The following is a 19,269-nucleotide window of genomic DNA, read 5'->3' on the forward strand; positions in this document are numbered from 1 at the left end:
ACGCATAGCCCAGTGTTTGTATTGTCTGTAATGTCACTTCCGTGACATTATCTAACGGTTTCAGTGGTCTGTATTGTCGCAAATAGTTTGGAACGCATCGCGCATGCGCAGTGCGAAATTTCTGGCCGCAACGTCACTTCCGGAGCATTCTATGATGGGGAGCGGAATGTGACACTTCACCCCCCTCCCTCCCCAGGACGCCAAACGCTGACCGGAAGTGACAGCTCCATGGCGCTGACGCGTCCCCCGGATTCAGGCAAGCCGGAGGCGGCCATATTTGTTGTGGGCGAGCGCTGCTCCGTGCCCGGGCACAGGAATGCGGTGGCTGTGGGCGCGCAGCGCGGGAGAGCGCCGGCCGCACGGCGGACTGTGAGGAGCTCAGAGGCGGAGGATGGCGCCCAGCGCCCGGGTCATCAAGCTCGGCCGCCGATACAAGTACCTTGGCTGCCGCCGCGCTGGCTCTGCTGCTGGTGCAGGGCCTGGTGGTGTGGAGCTTCAGCGCCCTGGAGGAGGGAGAGGAGGCGGACATGGTGAGAGCCCATTCCTGTGTGTGTGGGGGGAGGAGGGGGACTACAAGTCCCAGTGTGGCAGGACCGGGCACAGGCAGCATGAGACTTGTAGTTCTTCCCCAGAACATCAATGAAGGTGTGTCTGCCATCACTGACTATAGGGACCTTCACAGCCCTGGTGTCTCCAGTGGTGTCCCCGTCGGGGAGATTCCCCTTACTTCCTGTCTGTGGTCACCCCAATTTTTAAATCGGCATGTTGGTGGCACCTGTCAATGATGCAAAAAAAAAAAAAAATCCAAAAATGTTATCTATTGTATCTTACTGAACATTAGATGTGGAGGGTGAATTTTTTGTACCTGGTGATCTGACCAGTAACTCTCCTCCTGTATTAGATTGTCTTCTCTCTGGATGGAGGAGCACAGGAGGCACAGCAGACAGCTACATTGTCTATCGGGGGAGGGGGGTTGGTTTGTCTTCAGCAGGGGTCCCGCAGAGTACGTCCCGGGGGTCCCGCAGAGTACGTCCCGGGGGTCCCGCAGAGTACGTCCCGGGGGTCCCGCAGAGTACGTCCCGGGGGTCCCGCAGAGTACGTCCCGGGGGCCACATGCCGCCCACTACAAGATTGTATCCAGCCCACAGCTAGGATCTCCTCTATGTGTACAGAGTCTGTTGTCTCCACTTCAACCATCACCCCCATCATGAGGGGGAGGGGGGTGCTCCGGTGTAAGGGGGTCTCTGATGGGATCCTGGTGTAAGGAGGACTCTGATATAAGGGGGGGAGGCTCTGATGGGGGGGCATTGATGTAAGGAGCACTCTGTTGTGGCCCCTGGTGTAAGGGGGACCCTGATGTAAAGGGGAACTGTAGGCTCTGATGGGGACCTTGGTGTAAAGAGGGGGGGGGCCCTCTGATGGGTACCCTGGTGTATGGGGGGCGGGGTCTCTGATGGGGACATTGGTGTAAAGAGGGGGGGCTGTGATGGGGACCCTGGTGTAAAGGGGAGGGGGTCTCCGATGAGGACCCTGATGTAAAGGGGGGGGGTCTCTGATGGGGACCCTGGTGTAAAGGGGAGGGGGTCTCCGATGAGGGACCCTGATGTAAAGGGGGGGGTCTCTGATGGGGACCCTGGTGTAAAGGGGAGGGGGTCTCCGATGAGGACCCTGGTGTAAAGGGGAGGGGGTCTCCGATGAGGACCCTGGTGTAAAGGGGGGGGGTCTCCGATGAGGACCCTGGTGTAAAGGGGGGGCGTCTCCGATGAGGACCCTGGTGTAAAGGGGAGGGGGTCTCCGATGAGGACCCTGGTGTAAAGGGGAGGGGGTCTCCGATGAGGACCCTGGTGTAAAGGGGGGGGGGGGTCTCCGATGAGGACCCTGGTGTAAAGGGGGGGGTCTCCGATGAGGACCCTGGTGTAAAGGGGAGGGGGTCTCCGATGAGGACCCTGGTGTAAAGGGGGGGGGGTCTCCGATGAGGACCCCCGGTGTAAAGGGGGGGAGGTCTCTGATGGGACCCCTGGTGTAAAGGGGGGGGGGGTTTCTGATGGGGACCCTGGTGTAAAGGGGGGGGGGGTTTCTGATGGGGACCCTGGTGTAAAGGGGGGGGGGTTTCTGATGGGGACCCTGGTGTAAAGGGGGGGGTCTCTGATGGGGACCCTGGTGTAAAGGGGGGGGTCTCTGATGGGGACCCTGGTGTAAAGGGGGGGTCTCCGATGAGGACCCTGGTGTAAGAAGGACTCTGATATAAAGGAGGAGTCTCTGATGGGGACATTGATGTAAGGAGAACTCTGGTGTACGGGGGACCCTGAGATAAAGGAGGACCCTGATAGGGGAACTGTGATTGGAGCCCCAATGTAAGAGGGAACACTGATGGGGGGGACCCTGATGTAAGGACCCCTCAGATGGGGACAATGATGTAAAGGGGAACTGTAGGCTCTGATGGGGACCTTGGTGTAAAGAGGGGGGGGGGGGGCCCTCTGATGGGCACCCTGGTGTATGGGGGCGGGGGGGGGGCGCGGGAGTCTCTAATGCACAACCTGGTGTAAAGGGGGGTGTCTATCGTGGGTACCCTGGTGTATGGGGGGCGGGGTCTCTGATGGGGACCTTGGTGTAAAGAGGGGGGGGGGGGGCCCTCTGATGGGCACCTTGGTGTATGCGGGGGGCGCGGGGGTCTCTAATGCACAACCTGGTGTAAAGGGGGGTGTCTATCGTGGGTACCCTGGTGTATGGGGGGCGGGGTCTCTGATGGGGACATTGGTGTAAAGAGGGGGGGCTGTGATGGGGACCCTGGTGTAAAGGGGGGGGTCTCTGATGGGGACCCTGGTGTAAAGGGGGGGTCTCCGATGAGGACCCTGGTGTAAGAAGGACTCTGATATAAAGGAGGAGTCTCTGATGGGGACATTGATGTAAGGAGAACTCTGGTGTATGGGGGACCCTGAGATAAAGGAGGACCCTGATAGGGGAACTGTGATTGGGGCCCCAATGTAAGAGGGAACACTGATGGGGGGGACCCTGAGATGGGGACAATGATGTAAAGGGCAACGCCCAAAAAATGTGGGATTTTTTTTCGGTTCCACCTTTAAAGTATTGAATAAAGCCCTTTCCTCTGTATTGGGTGGGGGTTCGGAAGGGCTGAATGGCGGTCAGTTTACTTTTTGCTGTCATTGTTTCTATGGGGAGATTTAATTTCCTTCCTCATAGACTCAGCACTGGTAGAACCTGTTCCTTGTCTCCTCCATGTCCTCCATTCATCAATACGGAGGAAACGCTCTCACTACCAAATCTGCAGAATTTATTGAAGAATGCACCTTGCTGCGGGGCACAGACCATACCAATGAAATAACGGGACACACACTTCCTCCGGCTCCGGGGCACGTTTTTATTTGTACTTTGCTTACATGTCATCTGCTTTCATGTTGCTTTTCGGAGAGCAGTTGCAGTATGGACCTGTTCACTTGAATGGGCTGCGTTCAGCAGGCGACAATGCCTGCCAACATGACGGGTCATACCAAAAGTATTGGGACGCCTGCCTTTACACACACATGAACTTTAATGGCATCCCAGTCTTAGTCCGTAGGGTTCAATATTGCGTTGGCCCACCCCTTGCAGCTATAACAGCTTCAACTCTTCTGGGAAGGCCGTCCACAAGGTTTAGGAGTGTGTCTATGGGAATGTTTGACCATTCTTCCAGAAGTACATTTGTGAGGTCAGGCACTTATGTGGACGAGAAGGTCTGGCTTGCAGTCTCAGCTCTAATTCATCCCAAAGGGTATTCTATCAGGTTGAGGTCAGGAGTCTGCGGAGGCCAATCAAGTTCCTCCACCCTAAACTCGCTCATCCATGTCTTTATGGACCTTGCTTTGTGCACTGGTCCAAATCATTTGGTGGAGGGGGGATTATGGTGTGTTGTTGTTTTTCAGGGGTTGGGTTTGGCCCCTTAGTTCCAGGGAAGGGAACTCTTAAGGCGTCAGCATACCAAGACATTTTGGACAATTTTGTGCTCCCAAATTTGTGGGAACATAATACTCTTATACACAAATGCACTTCTGGAAGAATGATCAAACATTCCCATAGACACACTCCTAAACCTTGTGGACAGCCTTCCCAGAAGAGTTGAAGCTTTTATAGCTGCAAAGGGTGAAATAATACCCCATACACACTATTAGATTTTCTGCAGATTTTTGTCTTGTCAGATTTACCAAAACCATGTGGTGCAAGGGTCTGCCTGATTTCATACAAATTTTAAATTTTAAGGTTTGACCTCATAAATGGTTTTGGTAAATCTGAAGACAAAAATCTGCAGAAAATCTAATATTGTGTATGGGGTCTAAGACTGGGATGCCATTACAGTTCATGTGCGTGTAAAGGCAGGCGTCCCAATACTTTTGACAACATAGTGTATATGCGCATTGGATGTGGATTTCCCCGCATTCAATTCTCATGATGGGGTGAGTGTGACCGGTTCACACAGATCCGGGGCGGCCGCAGTTCACATTCAAAAAGGTTCCTGTGCGTGTTTTGGGTCCAATTTCAGGTGAAAAATTTGGACCCAAATCAGACCTGAACTAGTGAACAGACACACACCGGACCCCAGGCACGAAAACTGCGGCCGCACATGTGTGAACCCAGCCTAAACATTTATGAAAAAAAAAAAACAGGCGCTAAAAGCTTCAGAAACCGGCCAGGCATTCAGCATTTCTTCAACAGCTGAAAAAGGGTTTTTATTGGGCAATACTCTGCCTGACCTGTAAGTCCAGCATTTGGCCATCGCAGCACCACCCTAGCTTTGCCATAAAATCATCACACTAGCGGGCGGCTTATTCTGGGTGGACGTCTGTGGGACGTCATTCCAGAATGTTGCTCCCGCGGGCACCCAGGAACATCCGTGACCGGACCCGGCGGATCAAGGTAAATAGCCGCTAATCATGGCTGTTTACCACGTGATCGTCCTGTCAAATGACGCAGCGATCACTTGTCATGTCACGACGCCGGTTCCTCCCTCCCCTCTCTGTACCGATCAGTACAGTGCGAGGGGAGAGATGGGCCCACAGCGCTGCTCAATGTCAATAATCTGTAATACTCTGCAACACTGTGCAATACTCTGCAGCACTGTGCAATACTCTGCAACACTGTGCAATACTCTCACCCAGAAATGCATTGGCTGTTAAAAAAATTTAAAGTCTGTATAAGCTGGGGTGGGCACCCACCTTTTCAAAACTTCAACAAACTCCTCTGGGGGTCCAGCAAGACCCCATAGTTGGCTGGTGAGCAACCTGTAAGACCACAAACCACCCATCGTTTTTTTTTCTTTTTTTAAATCATTGATTTTTATCCACTCTGACACCAATGCATTGATAATACTATACACTGTCACTGCACTAATGACCCTGGTTAGGAAGGGGTTAAATATGTGCCTAACAATGTATAATATGTGCTGATTTTCTGAATAGAGCTCAAGTTTTATTTTCTAAGAAACTGACAGATCACTCCCTCTGTACACACAGTGGATATAAATAGTCTACACACCCCTGTTAAAATGTCAGGTTTCTGTGATGTAAAAAAAAAATAAGACAAAGATCAATTGTTTCAGAACTTTTTCCACCTTTTTAATATGACCTCTAAACTTTACAAGTCAGTTGAACGACAAACTGAAATCGTTTAGGTGGAGGGAAGTAGAAATAAAAAAATATGATTGCATAAGTGTGCACACCCTTAGACCCCCATTCACACAGGGGCAACAGGACTTGTAGGTCGCCTCAGCGAGGCGACCTGCAAACGACTGCCCGGGTGACTTGCAAAACGACTTCTGTATAGAAGTCTATGCAAGTCGCCCCAAGTCGCCCCTGAAGTCGTACAGGAACCTTTTTCTAAGTCGGAGCGACTTGAGTCGCTCCCCTTAGAACGGTTCCATAGCACAGAACGGGAGGCGACTTGTCAGGCGACTAGGTCGCCTGACAAGTCGTCCCTGTGTGAATGGGCTCTTAAGCCCCATCAGTTTTTCTGCTGAGCTTTTCCTTCAGATTTACCAAAATCATGTAGTGCGAGGGCCTGCCTGATTGTAAACATTGAAACTCCTAAGGTTTGACCTCATATTATATGGTTTTGGTAAATCTGATAGTGTCTATGGGGCTTAAAGTGGTGTTCCGGCCAAAATTATACTTTTTAAATAAAAATACCGCTATAATACACAAGCTTAATGTATTCTAGTAAAGTTAATCTGTAAACTAAGGTCTGTTTTGTTAGTTTATAGCAGTAGTTTATTATTTTATAAACTTACAGCAGGCCGTGGCCATCTTAAGTGTGGGCATCTGAAGCCAGACTGTATTTCTTCCTGGATCTCTTCCTTGCAGATCTCGCACATGCTCAGTGCAGCACAAGCAGTGTAATAGGTTTCAGGTCAGGTTTCCATAGCAACGGCAGTTTCAGAGGAAGTTGCCGCCCCTTCCCAGAAGGCAATGCAAACAGGAAATGATGCGATGGGCCGCGGCCAGGGAGGAGGAAGTGAAAAATGAATACAGCAGATATACAGTAGGTGCTGAGAAAAAAATAATCCAATTTGTTTACAGTGCAGAGTTTAGTGAGGGATGCTGAAGAGTTGTAAGAGTGGGTGGAACTCCACTTTAACACTAATACTTTGTTGAAGCACCTTTTTGATTTTATTACAGCACTCAGTCTTTCTGGGTATGAGTCTATCAGCATGGCACATCTTCACTTGCCAATATTTGCCCACTCTTCTTTGCAAAAACACTCCAAATCTGTCAGATTGCGAGGGCATCTCCTGTGCACAGCCCTCTTCAGATCACCCCACAGATTTCATACCTTGACTAAGGCCTCTGCTCCATCTGAAGAAAAACAGCCCCAAAGCATGATGCTTTCACCACCATGCTTCACGGTGGGTATGGTGTTCTTATGGTGATGTGCAGTGGGTTTTTTTTGCCAAACATATCTTTTGGGATTATGGCCAAAAAGTTCACCCTTGGTTTAATCCGACCAGAACACATTTTCATGCTTTTGGGAGACTTCAGATGTGTTTGAGCAAAATTTAGCCAGGCTTGGATGTTTTTCTTTGTAAGAAAAGTCTTCCGTTTTGCCTCTCTACCCCATAGCCCAGACATATGAAGAATACGGGAGATTGTTGTCACATGTACCACACAGCCAGTACTTGCCAGATATTCCTGCAGCTCCTTAAATATTGCTGTAGGCCTCTTGACAGCTTCCCTGACCGGTTTTCTTCTTGTTTTTTCATTAATTTTGGAGGAATGTTCAGTTCTTGGTAATGATAATGAAGCTCTCTGCGGACCATGGCTTTTGCTGTAGGATGTGACTAAGAAAATGTCAGGAAAGACCTACTAGAACAGCTAACCTTTTTTTGGTGTTCATCAGAGGCACTTTAAATGATGGCAGGTGTGTACTGATTCTTCTTTAACATGAGTTTGAATGTGATTGCTTTATTCTGAACACCGCTACATCCCCAGTTACAAGAGGGTGTGCACACTTATGCAACCACATTATTTTATTTTTTATTTTTACCCCCCCCCCCCAAAAAAAAAAAAATTTAGTTTGATTTTCATTTGTGTTGTACAGTTAAAAGTGGAAAAAGTTCAGAAATGATTTATTAACAGGGGTGTGCAGACTTCTTATACCGACTGTAGCCTTGTGTTTATCAACACAGAGCTCTGGGCTGTGATTGGACACAGCCGATCAGCAGGTCCCAGCCGTGAATCATTTGCCGGGGCTTGCTGGCAGGCTCCCACTGTGTGCAGTCGCAGCAGGTGGTGCCTTGCAGAGGGCGCTCCTAAACCTGGAAGTAGACGGTGATGTACAGGACAGGTACGTCGATTTGCCTACATCGGCTGCCCATCCGCACTACATGGCAAGCGGTCGGGGTTAGTTCACCTTTTTAAGAAAAAAATGAAAATGTGAACTAACACTATACACCTTCCCCCACCTGGGGAGTTAATTTAAATGCTCTTCTCTCGCTCCTTTCTGCAGGGCAGATCAGAGCGATGCTTTGTGCCGTCGCTGTCCAATCAGTATCACTCTGATCTGTCCTGGAAACCCTGCAGAGAGAAGAGGAAGAAGAGCGGGGACTGCTACACAGGCTGCATGGGGATAAGTACAGCGGTGAGCAGGGTGTTAGTTCACTTTCTTTTTTTTCTTTTTTTTTTTGAAAAGGTGAACTAACACTTTAAAAGGGGCAGTAACCTCCCCTTCTCTCTTTTTTTTTTTTTTTTTTTTTTTTTTCTGCCCTTCCCGACGAGTAAACATGTTTTTATACAACCTTCTCTGAGGATTCTCAAGTGTTTTCAGTTGAATCCAATTAGAAGAATGTGTGAGTCTTGGGAGAACGCTGGGGGGGGGGGAGTCTTGTGTGAAGACTGTATATAACTGTATATACAACGTAGAGCTTCCGGAGCGCTTTACCACTCCGGCAGCTGTCCGTAGGGGGCAGTGTGGTGTATCACATGGCTTCTTACTTCATTCATGGTAATGTAGTGCAGTGTGATGTGCTGTACAGTGTTGTGTGATTTGGCTCAGTGGGCTGTGATAAAATGCAGCGTGTCTTCATTTTATTGCAGCGGTGCAGCCCTAGGCTGTGTTGCAGTGTGAATGAAAAACAATTGTTTCCGGTGTGTTCTTGCAGTGACAGATGTTTTACTGCATTGTAAAACATCTGTCACCACACATGGCATGGATTAGCCCTTAATTGAACCCTATGTGTGCAGCCTGATTATAAGGCCCTGTAATGTTCACATTTGTGTACTTAAAGGAGAAGTATAGCGAGAGCTCGTTTGGCTGTACTTCTGTGGATAACAGGACTGCAATTCGTTTTGCACTCCTGTGACCCGTTTTCAGCAGAGAGTGAGCTGAAGTCCGCTCTCCGCTGACGTCAGTCGGTCCAGGCTCCACGTCATCACAACCATAGAGTCAGGCTCCGCCCAGACCGACACCCAGCTCAGCCTCTCAGCAAGCTACCCCCACCCCCTCCACAGCTCAGCGCTCCAGTGAGCATGGAGGGGGCAGAGCAGAGATCTGTGACTGACAGTCAGCACAGAGAGCTGTGAGAACCGAGCGATCTGCGGTGTTTGATCTCTCGCTTCTCAGTGAAGAGGCGCCAGGGACAGATGCAACAGCAGACCGATGCTACATCCACCTAGGTAAGTATGAATAAAAAAAAAAAAAAAGAAACGCCCAGAATTCTCTTTCAACCACTTCAGCCCCGGAAGGTTTTACCCCCTTAATGACCAGGCAATTTTTTTGCGATCCGGCACTGCGTCACTTTAACTGACAATTGGGCGGTCCTGCGACGCTGTACCCAAATAAAATTGATGTCCTTTTTCCCACAAATAGAGCTTTCATTTGGTGGTATTTGATCACCTCTGTGTTTTTTTTTTTTTTTTTTTTTTTTTTTTTTATTTATTTATTTATTTATTTATTTTTTTTTATTAAACGCTATTAAAAAAAGAAAACGACAATTTAAAAAAAAAAAAAAACTTTACTTTCTGCTATAAAACACATCCAATTTTTTTTTTTTTTTTTAAATCTAGTTTCTTCATCAATTTAGGCCAATATGTATTCTGCTACATATTTTTGGTAAAAAAAAAATCCCAATAAGCGTATATTGATTGGTTTGCGCAAAAGTTATAGCGTCTAAAAAAATAGGGGATAGTTTTATGGCATTTTTATTTATTTATTTATTTTTACTTGTAATGGCGGTGATCAGCGATTTTTAGCGGGACTGCGACATTGCGGCGGACAAATCTGACACTTCTTTTGGGAACCAGTGACATTATTACAGTGATCAGTGCTAAAAATATGCACTGTTATTGTACTAATGACAATGGCGGGGAAGGGGTTAACATCAGGGGCGATCAAGGGCTTAAATGTGTTCCCTCGGTGTGTTTCTAACTGTGGGGGGGGGGGCTCACTGCATGGACACTGATCCTGGTTCCTGATTAGCAGGAACACTAGATCGGAGTGCCCATGCCTGACAGCACGGCAGTCTGCTTGTTTACATTGGCAGACCGCCGTTCTGCCTCTATGGGGAGCGATCGCTGGTGGCCGGCAGACATCATTTCCGCCAGGCCCACTGATTGGCTCCCCCCAGTGGCCATTGACAATCTCCTGTACAGGTACGTGATTTTGCATAATAGAGCAGCCTTGCTGCAGTATATATACGGCAGGTGGTCGGGAAGTTATTAAAGAGGAACAAATACTGTAGCTGCCGACAAAAAAAAAAAAAGACACTTGCCTGTCCAGGGATCCATCACTGTCCTCACCAAGGCCCCTTCTTTGCCTTGTCTATGGGTTCCTGGCATCGCCATGTTTAGTGTGGGAAGCTGGCTGTGACTCTTTGCACTGTGTGAAAGGTCCCGCAGCCTCATGGGACTTGTGATGTGTACCAAGAGGTTGCAGGCAGGGAGGGGCAAATTTCTGGTGGAATTGTCTAGGTGATCTGATCCCAAGTTGGAACGGTCATCTCTACCCCCCAACCCCCCAAAAAAAATGGTCAAAAGTGTTAGAGGAGTACATAAAGTGGAATATTATGTTTAAGGTGAGCTTACTTGTTAAGCGTACCCCCTGCGAGGGCCATTTTTGCCCATACAGAATGGAAAGGGGTTCTGTTTATGTCAGTCGGGACGCAGAGGCTGAACGGACACGGCCGCTGCGCGCAGTTTGAGCCATGTAGGTGCGTGTCCCTGAACTCACGCTGACTCTTCTATTATCTTTGGATAGCTAGTACTACTAGTAGGAGATAAGTGAGTGTTCTGTGCAGTGAATACGGGACTTCCCCACAAATGTCACTTCCTCCTGAAGGCACCACATCATAGCTGATCAGCACTTACGGTTTTTGCACAGTTGGGTTTGATCATGTGACCATAGCAGGCGGACCGTCCCAATTGGCTGTAAGAAATGAGTGAAATCCACCTGTGATTTTTCAATGGAGGTTGAAGCCTGAAACAAGGGAAAGAAACTCCTTGCAATATGTGTTGATCAAGAAAGGATTGTTCAGTTTTTTATTTATTTATTTTTGGTTCTTTTTCTTTCTTAGAGAATTTAACCTTTTTCAATAAGACGGTTACGGCGTGGCTCTGTTGGGAGGAACGTGCCTCTGTGCGCCCCTAGGGGGGGGGCGCTGTGTGATCACTGTGTCTTTTGCACACAGCTGATCACAGATCAAGATAAAGATCCGATCTGAGTGTCCCTTTACCATGTGATCAGCTGTGTCCAATCACAGCTGATCACATGTAAACAAGCTTGCCAGTTATCGGCATTCCTTTCCTCACACGCTGTCGCAGCATGAGGAGAGGAGAGCAGGTAACTGGCAAGTGTAACAGGGGACATTTACACCAATAATCAGGGCACTGATCATTTAAACTGGATTGTTTTACAAGCTGAGGGGGTCACATATACTTCAAAGTGTTACTAAACCCACAACAGTAAAATCAGTCTGTATATGCAGTAAAGCATGCCTGTTATACTCACTGTGGAACCTAAGGGGTTAATCCGCATTGTGTAAAAAGGCTGTTTGATCCTGTCTTCCCTGATCCTCCCCTTTTACTGTCCCCAATCCATCTCCTGATGGTACAGAATCTTGGGGGCACTCTGCACATGCTCAGTTTGGTGTGTATTAGTTGTTTTTTTTCTTTGGAGGGTGCATGTGATCAGCACAGCTGCAGACAGAGGGTCAGGGGTCCTGCAGCCTCATAGGACAGGCAAAGTAGAATGAAAACTCCTCCTACAAGCTTTAACCAGACACTGATAGAAGTCACAAGACTGCTATATACCGCTGATGAGAAAATGTATTTAGCAATTTATATTTACTAAAATAATTGCATTTCCGTGTACTGTGGGAGACGAGATATAGTGAATGCAGGGTCCTGAGTTTAGTAACACTTTACCGCTACTTATCCTGGTGTGTGAGCTTTGGTAATTGAGACGGTAATAAAAGATCAGAGGGGGGGGGGGGTGTGTAACACAAAACAAGTAAGAAAGTGGGGAAAAATAAAAGCAAGCTCCGAGACGAGGTGAAACAGTCTGCTGTCTGTAGGGGCCCCAAGAGCAGAAGAATGAGTACTAAGGGGCCCCCTCTCAGCCCCAACCCACAGTGTTTGTGAGAACCCCTGTCAGGTGTTTGTTGCTGTCTGTGTCCTCACTAGGGAGATTCACCCCCTCTAGTTGTCCTGGTGACAATTGTCTGTGGTGATCGTAAAGCTAAGATTTTTACAGTTGTCACAGAAACTGAAATGGAGAGCAAATGTTTCAACGGGGACATCTGTACCAATGGTGCTTGTTAAAGGGTGCCTGAGCTGCATTGTTACCACCCCTCTTAAGCTTCAAAGGCAGCCAGATGGAGGGTGTAGACATGCCTGACTATAATGCTTTGCTTCTTGGCTACAGCGAAAATTGCACCCCCTGTTGCGTCCGACGGGCAGTGCCACCGCTGAATGTATTTTAAATACATGGGGCCGTAACCGCAACCGACCTGCAACTGAAGTTGTTGTGGTGATGTGACATTTGCAGGGTTAAAACTGGTGGTGGTGGTGGGGGGGGGGGTCTGTCAAATGCCACTGAAAAGCAATCCACTGTGGATTTCTTGTCAGAGCTGTGGCAATGTTCGCCACTCTTCCAAACGTAGCCATGGAGGGGATTTTCCTCACTCCCTGTTGTGTCTCGGAGGCAGGATGTGACAGGAAATCTCCCCTCCGATGGGACACAGACATCAAAAATAATCCTGACAGGAGTTCCAGACATTCTCTACTCTGTAGAAAACGAAAAAATAGTTTTAAAAATTAGTCAATTGGACTTTTTTTTTTTTTTTCCCTCCACCATTGCTAATCTGCTTTTTCTTTTCAACTTGATTTTTGTATTGCAGAATGCTCAGCAGAGGAAAAATAGAAGCCCAGATAAAGCAGAGCATTCCAAGGACCCTGGTAATTCTGCAGGGCGCAGGGCTTGGAAATCAAGAGGAAAGGCAGGGAGATCAGGCAGTGAGGTAGCCAGAGTGGCAAGAGAGGCTAATCCGAGATCCAAGCTGAGCACCCGTCTTCATGTCCCCCAGGAAACATGGCGCAACCTAACCAGAGACGGCGACACCGGCAGTGTAGAAGGACCACACCCCACGGATCGCGTTTTCATCCCAAAGTGCGACATCAAAGGAAAAGACGCCCTGTCCGCTCTCTCCAGAGCCACCACCCAGAAATGTCAGCAGGAGATTGCCGACATTGTCTGTCTGCACCAGCTGGGACAGATCATGCCCAAGAGCTTGCCCCGTTATTGCCAAACGACAGGTAAATTATTCAGGCCTCGCTTCTTGTTTTTATAGGCTGTGACCACTTCTCCATAAAACAAAATACATTAACCACTTGACCCCCTGGCTAATGCTGACATTTTTCACATACTTTTTTTTTGCTAGAAAATCACTTGGAACCCCCCCACAAAAAAAAAAAAAAAAATATATATAATGTTGCACTGATTCCGATACCTTTTTCGCGCGGTGCTATTTGAGCCCATTCAAAATTTCATGTCATAATGACTTCAGCCTGGGTTCACACGAGCGGTACAGGAAACTGCATTTGATTCGGACAGGAATCGGGACACATTCCTGTATCGCATGCAGTTCTTTGCAGTGCAATTTGAGCCCATTAATTTTGTATGGGCTCAAATTGCACTGCGCGAAAAAAAAAAAAAGGGTATTGGTATTTGGTATCAGCGGGTACTGGAGAAAAAGTATCTGTACTTGTTCTAAAAAAAAAAAACTGGTATTGTGATATATATATATATATATATATATATATATATATATATATATATATATATATATATATATATATATATATATATATATATATATATATATATAATATTTTGGAAGTGACAAAATCCTCTGTTTATTGAAAAAAATAAAATATATATATATATATATTTTATTTTTTTTTTTTTTTTTTTTTTTTTTTTTATTTCTTGAGGAATGCATCAGTATTCGTACTTTGAAAAAACTGGAATTGGTTTGTGTGTATATATGTGTGTGTGTATATATAATACACACAAACAAACCAATTCCAGTTTTTTCAAATCAAGTACGAATACTGATGCATTCCTCAAGATATATATATTTATATTATATTATATATTTTTTTTCTGGTAATGGTTTATAAAAAAAAAAATTGGGGATTTTGTCACTTCCGATTTCCAACGTCACACAGTAGGAAGAACAATGTCAGTTCCTCTCACTGTGTGCCACTGGTTGCATCGGTAATGCGCTGCCTGATGGGACAGCAGAGCCCGGTAAAGGCGGCCGAAGGGAGGGAGAGAGCTCCTTCCGCTTGTAAAAATGGTCCTGTGGCTGTATAGCCGCTCAGATCACTTTTACGTAGGCCTTGATTCCCACCAGTGGGGCTATGAAATCGCGCTACTTAAGCGCGATTTCAAAGCCACAGATCGGTGAGATTTTTGGATCGGCAATTTTATTGTGGCTTATGACTTTATTTAAACAGAAGTCCATGCAAGCTACAATGAAATCGCAGAAAAATAAAGCCGGAACCTTTTTCAAAGTCGCTATGACTTGAATGGTTCCATTGATGAAAATGGGGTGCGACTTGTCATGCGATTTTGAATTGTCAAATCGCATTGGTGTGAACAAGGGCTAAAATAGAATCGCCTCCTAGAAAAAAAAAACATTACTGGGATCATGGTTGTAGCCTCAACCATGATCGTGGTATAACCACCTTAAATATATATATATATATATACACACGTGTGGTGGTATTGTGATGAGTGGCAGAGCTGGGATCTCGTCAGAGTTCTTGGTAGCAGTCGGAAGCCATTCAGTGTGTTTTCCTTTTAATTAGAATAATCTAAAATTTGGTTTGTTTTCTTCCCAGGTAAAATGACCTCTGGCTTACAGTGGGAGGAGTCAGATGTTGGAGCTCCGCCTCCCGAGAATCCGCTGCGCATTGTTTACATGCTTGTTGTACACGGGAGAGCGGTGCGGCAATTGAAACGTCTCATCAAAGCCATTTACCACAAAGACCACTTTTACTACATACATGTAGATCAGGTAAGAGACTGCCTAATATAAGGAGCATCCAGTGACTTGTACAGACCTTCTGCAGCACTGTGTAGCCAGAGAACCACACCTCTCATCAGTGGAACTTATTGTTCTAATACAGAGGGGATGGGAGCTTTTTATACAAGTGGCTTAACAACCACTTTAACTTATAGTGTGCCTTCACTTTTTACAAATTCCTGGAATTTAGTTTTGAGTAGTGCCCCTCTGGTTCATGGGCTTTTAAAGACATCCCACTTATTTCCCCAATGCAATAAACACACCTGACCATTTAGTGTATCGCAATGCATAGATGGGAATACACATTGGTTGTGGTGTACTGTGTTGTAAGGGAAAAAAAAAAATGTTGGGTAAATCTTTTTGTTTCGTGGAGGTGCGTTGAGAGCCCATAGAAAGGGAAAGGGCCCATGCAATGCAACATGCATGGAACAAGGTGAATGGGCTTTTACTAATATTTATGTCTTTCTAACAGCGCTCAAATTACCTTCATAATGAAGCTGTCCAGTTGGCGCAGCATTATACGAACATTCGTGTTACCCCGTGGCGCATGATTACTATCTGGGGCGGAGCCAGCCTTCTCACCATGTATTTGCGCAGCATGCAAGATCTGCTTGAAATGTCCGACTGGCCATGGGACTTCTTTATCAACTTAAGTGCCACTGACTACCCAACCAGGTAAGTTATAAAACACTGTAAAGAAGAGAATTTTTATAATACAGGCTTTGTTTTACAAATAAACATTTCATGCAGGGGAAAAGGATTCCTAGAGCACTATGGGTTAGCTAAAGAGCGAGTGCTTAGCGGTAGTCGTCTTGCAGGCAGGAGCTCTAACAATAAAACTTAGAATGGAAGTGCCAAAGGATGAGTGATTGCTCTGGCGTATTAATTTCTCTGTGAGCACCCCTCCAAATGATTGACTTCATTGATTTGGAGGATTTTCATTGGCCTGCACAGACCTCAACCCTACTGCATGCCTTTGTGGTTAATTGGATTGCAATTTTTTTGGGGTTAAATGACCACATCAATAAATGCCTTTACCTGAGATTGCTTCTATTGTGTATGTACGGACTGTAGGAAGGCTAGTAAGCATCATTTCAGGAGAAGGCACCAATATGAATGGTTTTATGTTCTCTGTAAGGTGCAGAATTTTGTTGGATCTCTGCAAAAAAGTAAAATAACATTTAAATGGTTTCAAAGAGCCACTAGGCAGGGTCCTAGAGGAGCTCTGGGTTCCTTCAGAAAAAATTAAGTCAGCAGCTACAAATACTGCACCTGCTGACTTTTAATATTAGGACACTTACCTGTCCAGGCATCCAGTGGTGTCCTCACCTGAGCCGATTGATGAATCGGCTATCCGGTGCTGGCGCCATCATCTTGACTAAGGAAAACTGGCTGTGGAAGAAGTTGTAAAGTCAGAAGGTTTTTTTATCATCTCTGTCTAGTGATGTGCACAAGTCCCTCGGCTGTCCGGGACTCTCCTGATTGGCTGAGACACAGATTTAATGCACGTTTTTTTTTTTTACTTGCAAAAAAATGGGCATTTATTTTTTGTTATAAGGTGAACTTATCCTTTTAACGCTCAACTCTGGGCGGCTAAAAAAAATTATGCCTTGCAGTGACTGTGCTGCAAAATTAAAGGATTGTTAAATCTAGGAGAAGGGAGAAACTGTTATGCCCTGACAACAAAATCCATGGATTTTTTTCCGACGGATGTTGGCTCAAACTTGTTTTGCATACACACGGTCGCACAAAGTTATCGGAAAATCCGATCGTTCTGAATGCGGTGACGTAAAACACGTACGTCGGGACTATAAACGGGGCAGTAGCCAATAGATTTCGTCTCTTAATTTATTCTGCGTGGCACTTTGTGCGTCGGAATTGTCCACACACGGTCGGAATTTACGCGAACGGATTTTGTTGTCGGAAAATTTTATAGCCTGCTCTCAAACTTTGTGTGTCGGAAATTCCGATGGAAAAAGTCCGATGGAGCCCACACACGGTCGGAATTTCCGACAACAAACTCCGATCGCACATTTTCCATCGGAAAATCCGACCGTGTGTACAGAGCATTACACTTACTTGATCCTCCAGCTCCCCCACGCTCCAGTTGTGGATTGTTCCTCCGCGTCATCATGTCCAGTGCAAGGCTATGGGCCTTGCTTTACTCTTGATGATGTCCGGACACTGGAGCAGTGGGAAGGAGCAGAGGATTGAGTAAGATAATCTTCATCGTCCTCCCCCTTTTTTTTTTTTTTTTTTGTTTTTTTTTTTTGTTTGTTTTGTTCATCTAGAACTTGTGGTCCCCAAACTGCGGCCCTTTGCTTGCCTTTACTCAGCCCTTGGGCCACTAGTCCCCCTACTGACACCAATAATGGGGCACTGTTCCTTCCCTTAATACCAAATGTGACCAATGTTTACTCCCACTGATGCCAGGAAAATTTCCAGTCCTGCTGGCCACAGTCTGGCTCCCCTAAAGTCTGAAGGACTATAAACTGGCCCTTTGTTTAGAAAGTTTGGAGACCCCTGATCTGGAGCAAAACACAGCCCCAGTGCAAGGATTTTTTTTTTAACAAAGTTTACCTTTAAAGTGAACTGGACAGTAAAAATGCAACGTCCACTTATTTAGATATTGGAGCCCCCTCTCCTGTTTTGAAGAATAACAGCTTTGCAAAAAAAAAAAAAACTGTAGAGAAAAAAAGTTCTTCAATATACTCCCCCTATCTCTGGCATCCACCCATGGAATTCTTTGCAGGTGTTCCTTGTGTAAATGGCGGTTGTAGCTGAACCTTGTCAGGGTGCGTTTGGGTTGTCGTGTAACTTCAAATGTTTCTTCTGTACACAGGACCAACGAGGAGCTGGTTCTCTTTCTATCAAAATACAGAGACAAAAATTTCCTTAAATCTCACGGCCGTGACAACGCTAGGTAAGATTTCCTCTTTAGATAGCAAAGTCCTATATCGTGTGACCAAGAAAAAAACAAATCTTGCCCAGCTCCTAGTCTCATCACATGTGAGGAAACAGAGAGAACAGAAAAGTGCACTCACCTGCAGTTGTGTATTCATTGCAGTTATGTGTGTATTAAATGCATCTTTTAAATACACTTGGTTGAAATGCTTGAGTTTGAATGGATATCAGTCTCTTGTAATCTTTAATCCACCTACTTTGTCGCTTAACCACTTCCATACCATGCAAATTCCAGCACTCCTTTCCTACATGTAAAAAAAAAATCTTCATTTTTTTTTTTTTTTGCAAGAAAACTATATATATATTATATATATTACACACACACAGAGACCCTAAGGAATAAAATGGTGGTCATTGCAACATTTTATGTCACAAGGTATTTTCACAGCAATTTTTCAAATGCGTGTTTTTGGGAAAAAAAACAGATCGGTAAAGTTAGCCCAATTATTTTTTAATATATAATGTGACAGTTGTTGTTACACCGAGCAAATAGATACCTAACAATGTCACGCTTTAAAATTGAGCACACTCGTGGAATGGCGCTGAACTTCGGTGCTTAAAAATCTCCATAGGCAACTCTTTAAAATTCTTTTACAAGTTACATGTTTAGAGTCAGAGAAAGTCTTAGGCTAAGATTATTTGCTCTCACTCTAACATTCGCGATGATACCTCACATATGTGGTTTGAATGCCGTTTACATATACGGGCGTGACTTATGTATGCGTTCGCTTCTGCGCGTGGGGACGCTTTAATTTTTAAATTTTTTTTTTTATTATTATTTTACCTTCCCTCAAATTTTTGATCACACCTTTTCCTATTACAAGGGGAATGTAAACATCCCTTGTAAATAGGAATAGTGCATGATAGGTCCTCTTTATGGAGAGATGTGGGGTCTATAAGACTGGAAAGCCTGAGATCCAAAAAAAAAAAATGAATGGTCTCAGGCTTTCCAGCCGAGTCCCCGGCATTGTTTACTTCTGCCGGCCCGGGCCTCCTAGAGTCCTAGAGACTGCCGGAGACTATCTGTCCCTGGGAAATGACTATGGCTAACTTCTGCCGGCGGTGGATTCCTTCTCCAGCGAGCTGGGAGAAGCGACGTCCCCTCCCGCTGCCTGTAAGAACGATCAAGCCGCTATAATTGTTCTTACGGTGAAGGGAATCGCCGGCTGAAAAAAAAAAAAGATATCTGAATAATGCCTGTAGCTGCAGACATTATTCAGATATCACCACTGAAA

General features: G+C 45.9%; 1 protein-coding gene across 3 annotated transcripts in view; it reads left to right on the forward strand.

Annotated features, from left to right (window-relative positions):
- Window positions 1–291: 291 nt before the first annotated feature.
- The window catches only part of XYLT2 (xylosyltransferase 2), a gene marked incomplete at its 5' end in the record, with an annotated part of 40,218 nt that continues 21,240 nt past the window's right edge, over window positions 292–19,269 (forward strand). For 2 of the 3 annotated variants that reach the window (XM_073606674.1, XM_073606675.1), the window contains 5 exon segments: window positions 292–530; window positions 12,878–13,292; window positions 14,886–15,061; window positions 15,543–15,745; window positions 17,913–17,993. In XM_073606674.1, coding sequence (XP_073462775.1) covers window positions 292–530; window positions 12,878–13,292; window positions 14,886–15,061; window positions 15,543–15,745; window positions 17,913–17,993 — 1,114 coding nt within the window. 3 annotated transcript variants of the gene reach the window in all.

Source organism: Aquarana catesbeiana, linkage group LG12, assembly GCF_042186555.1.
Source record: "Aquarana catesbeiana isolate 2022-GZ linkage group LG12, ASM4218655v1, whole genome shotgun sequence".
NCBI lineage: Eukaryota > Metazoa > Chordata > Amphibia > Anura > Ranidae > Aquarana > Aquarana catesbeiana.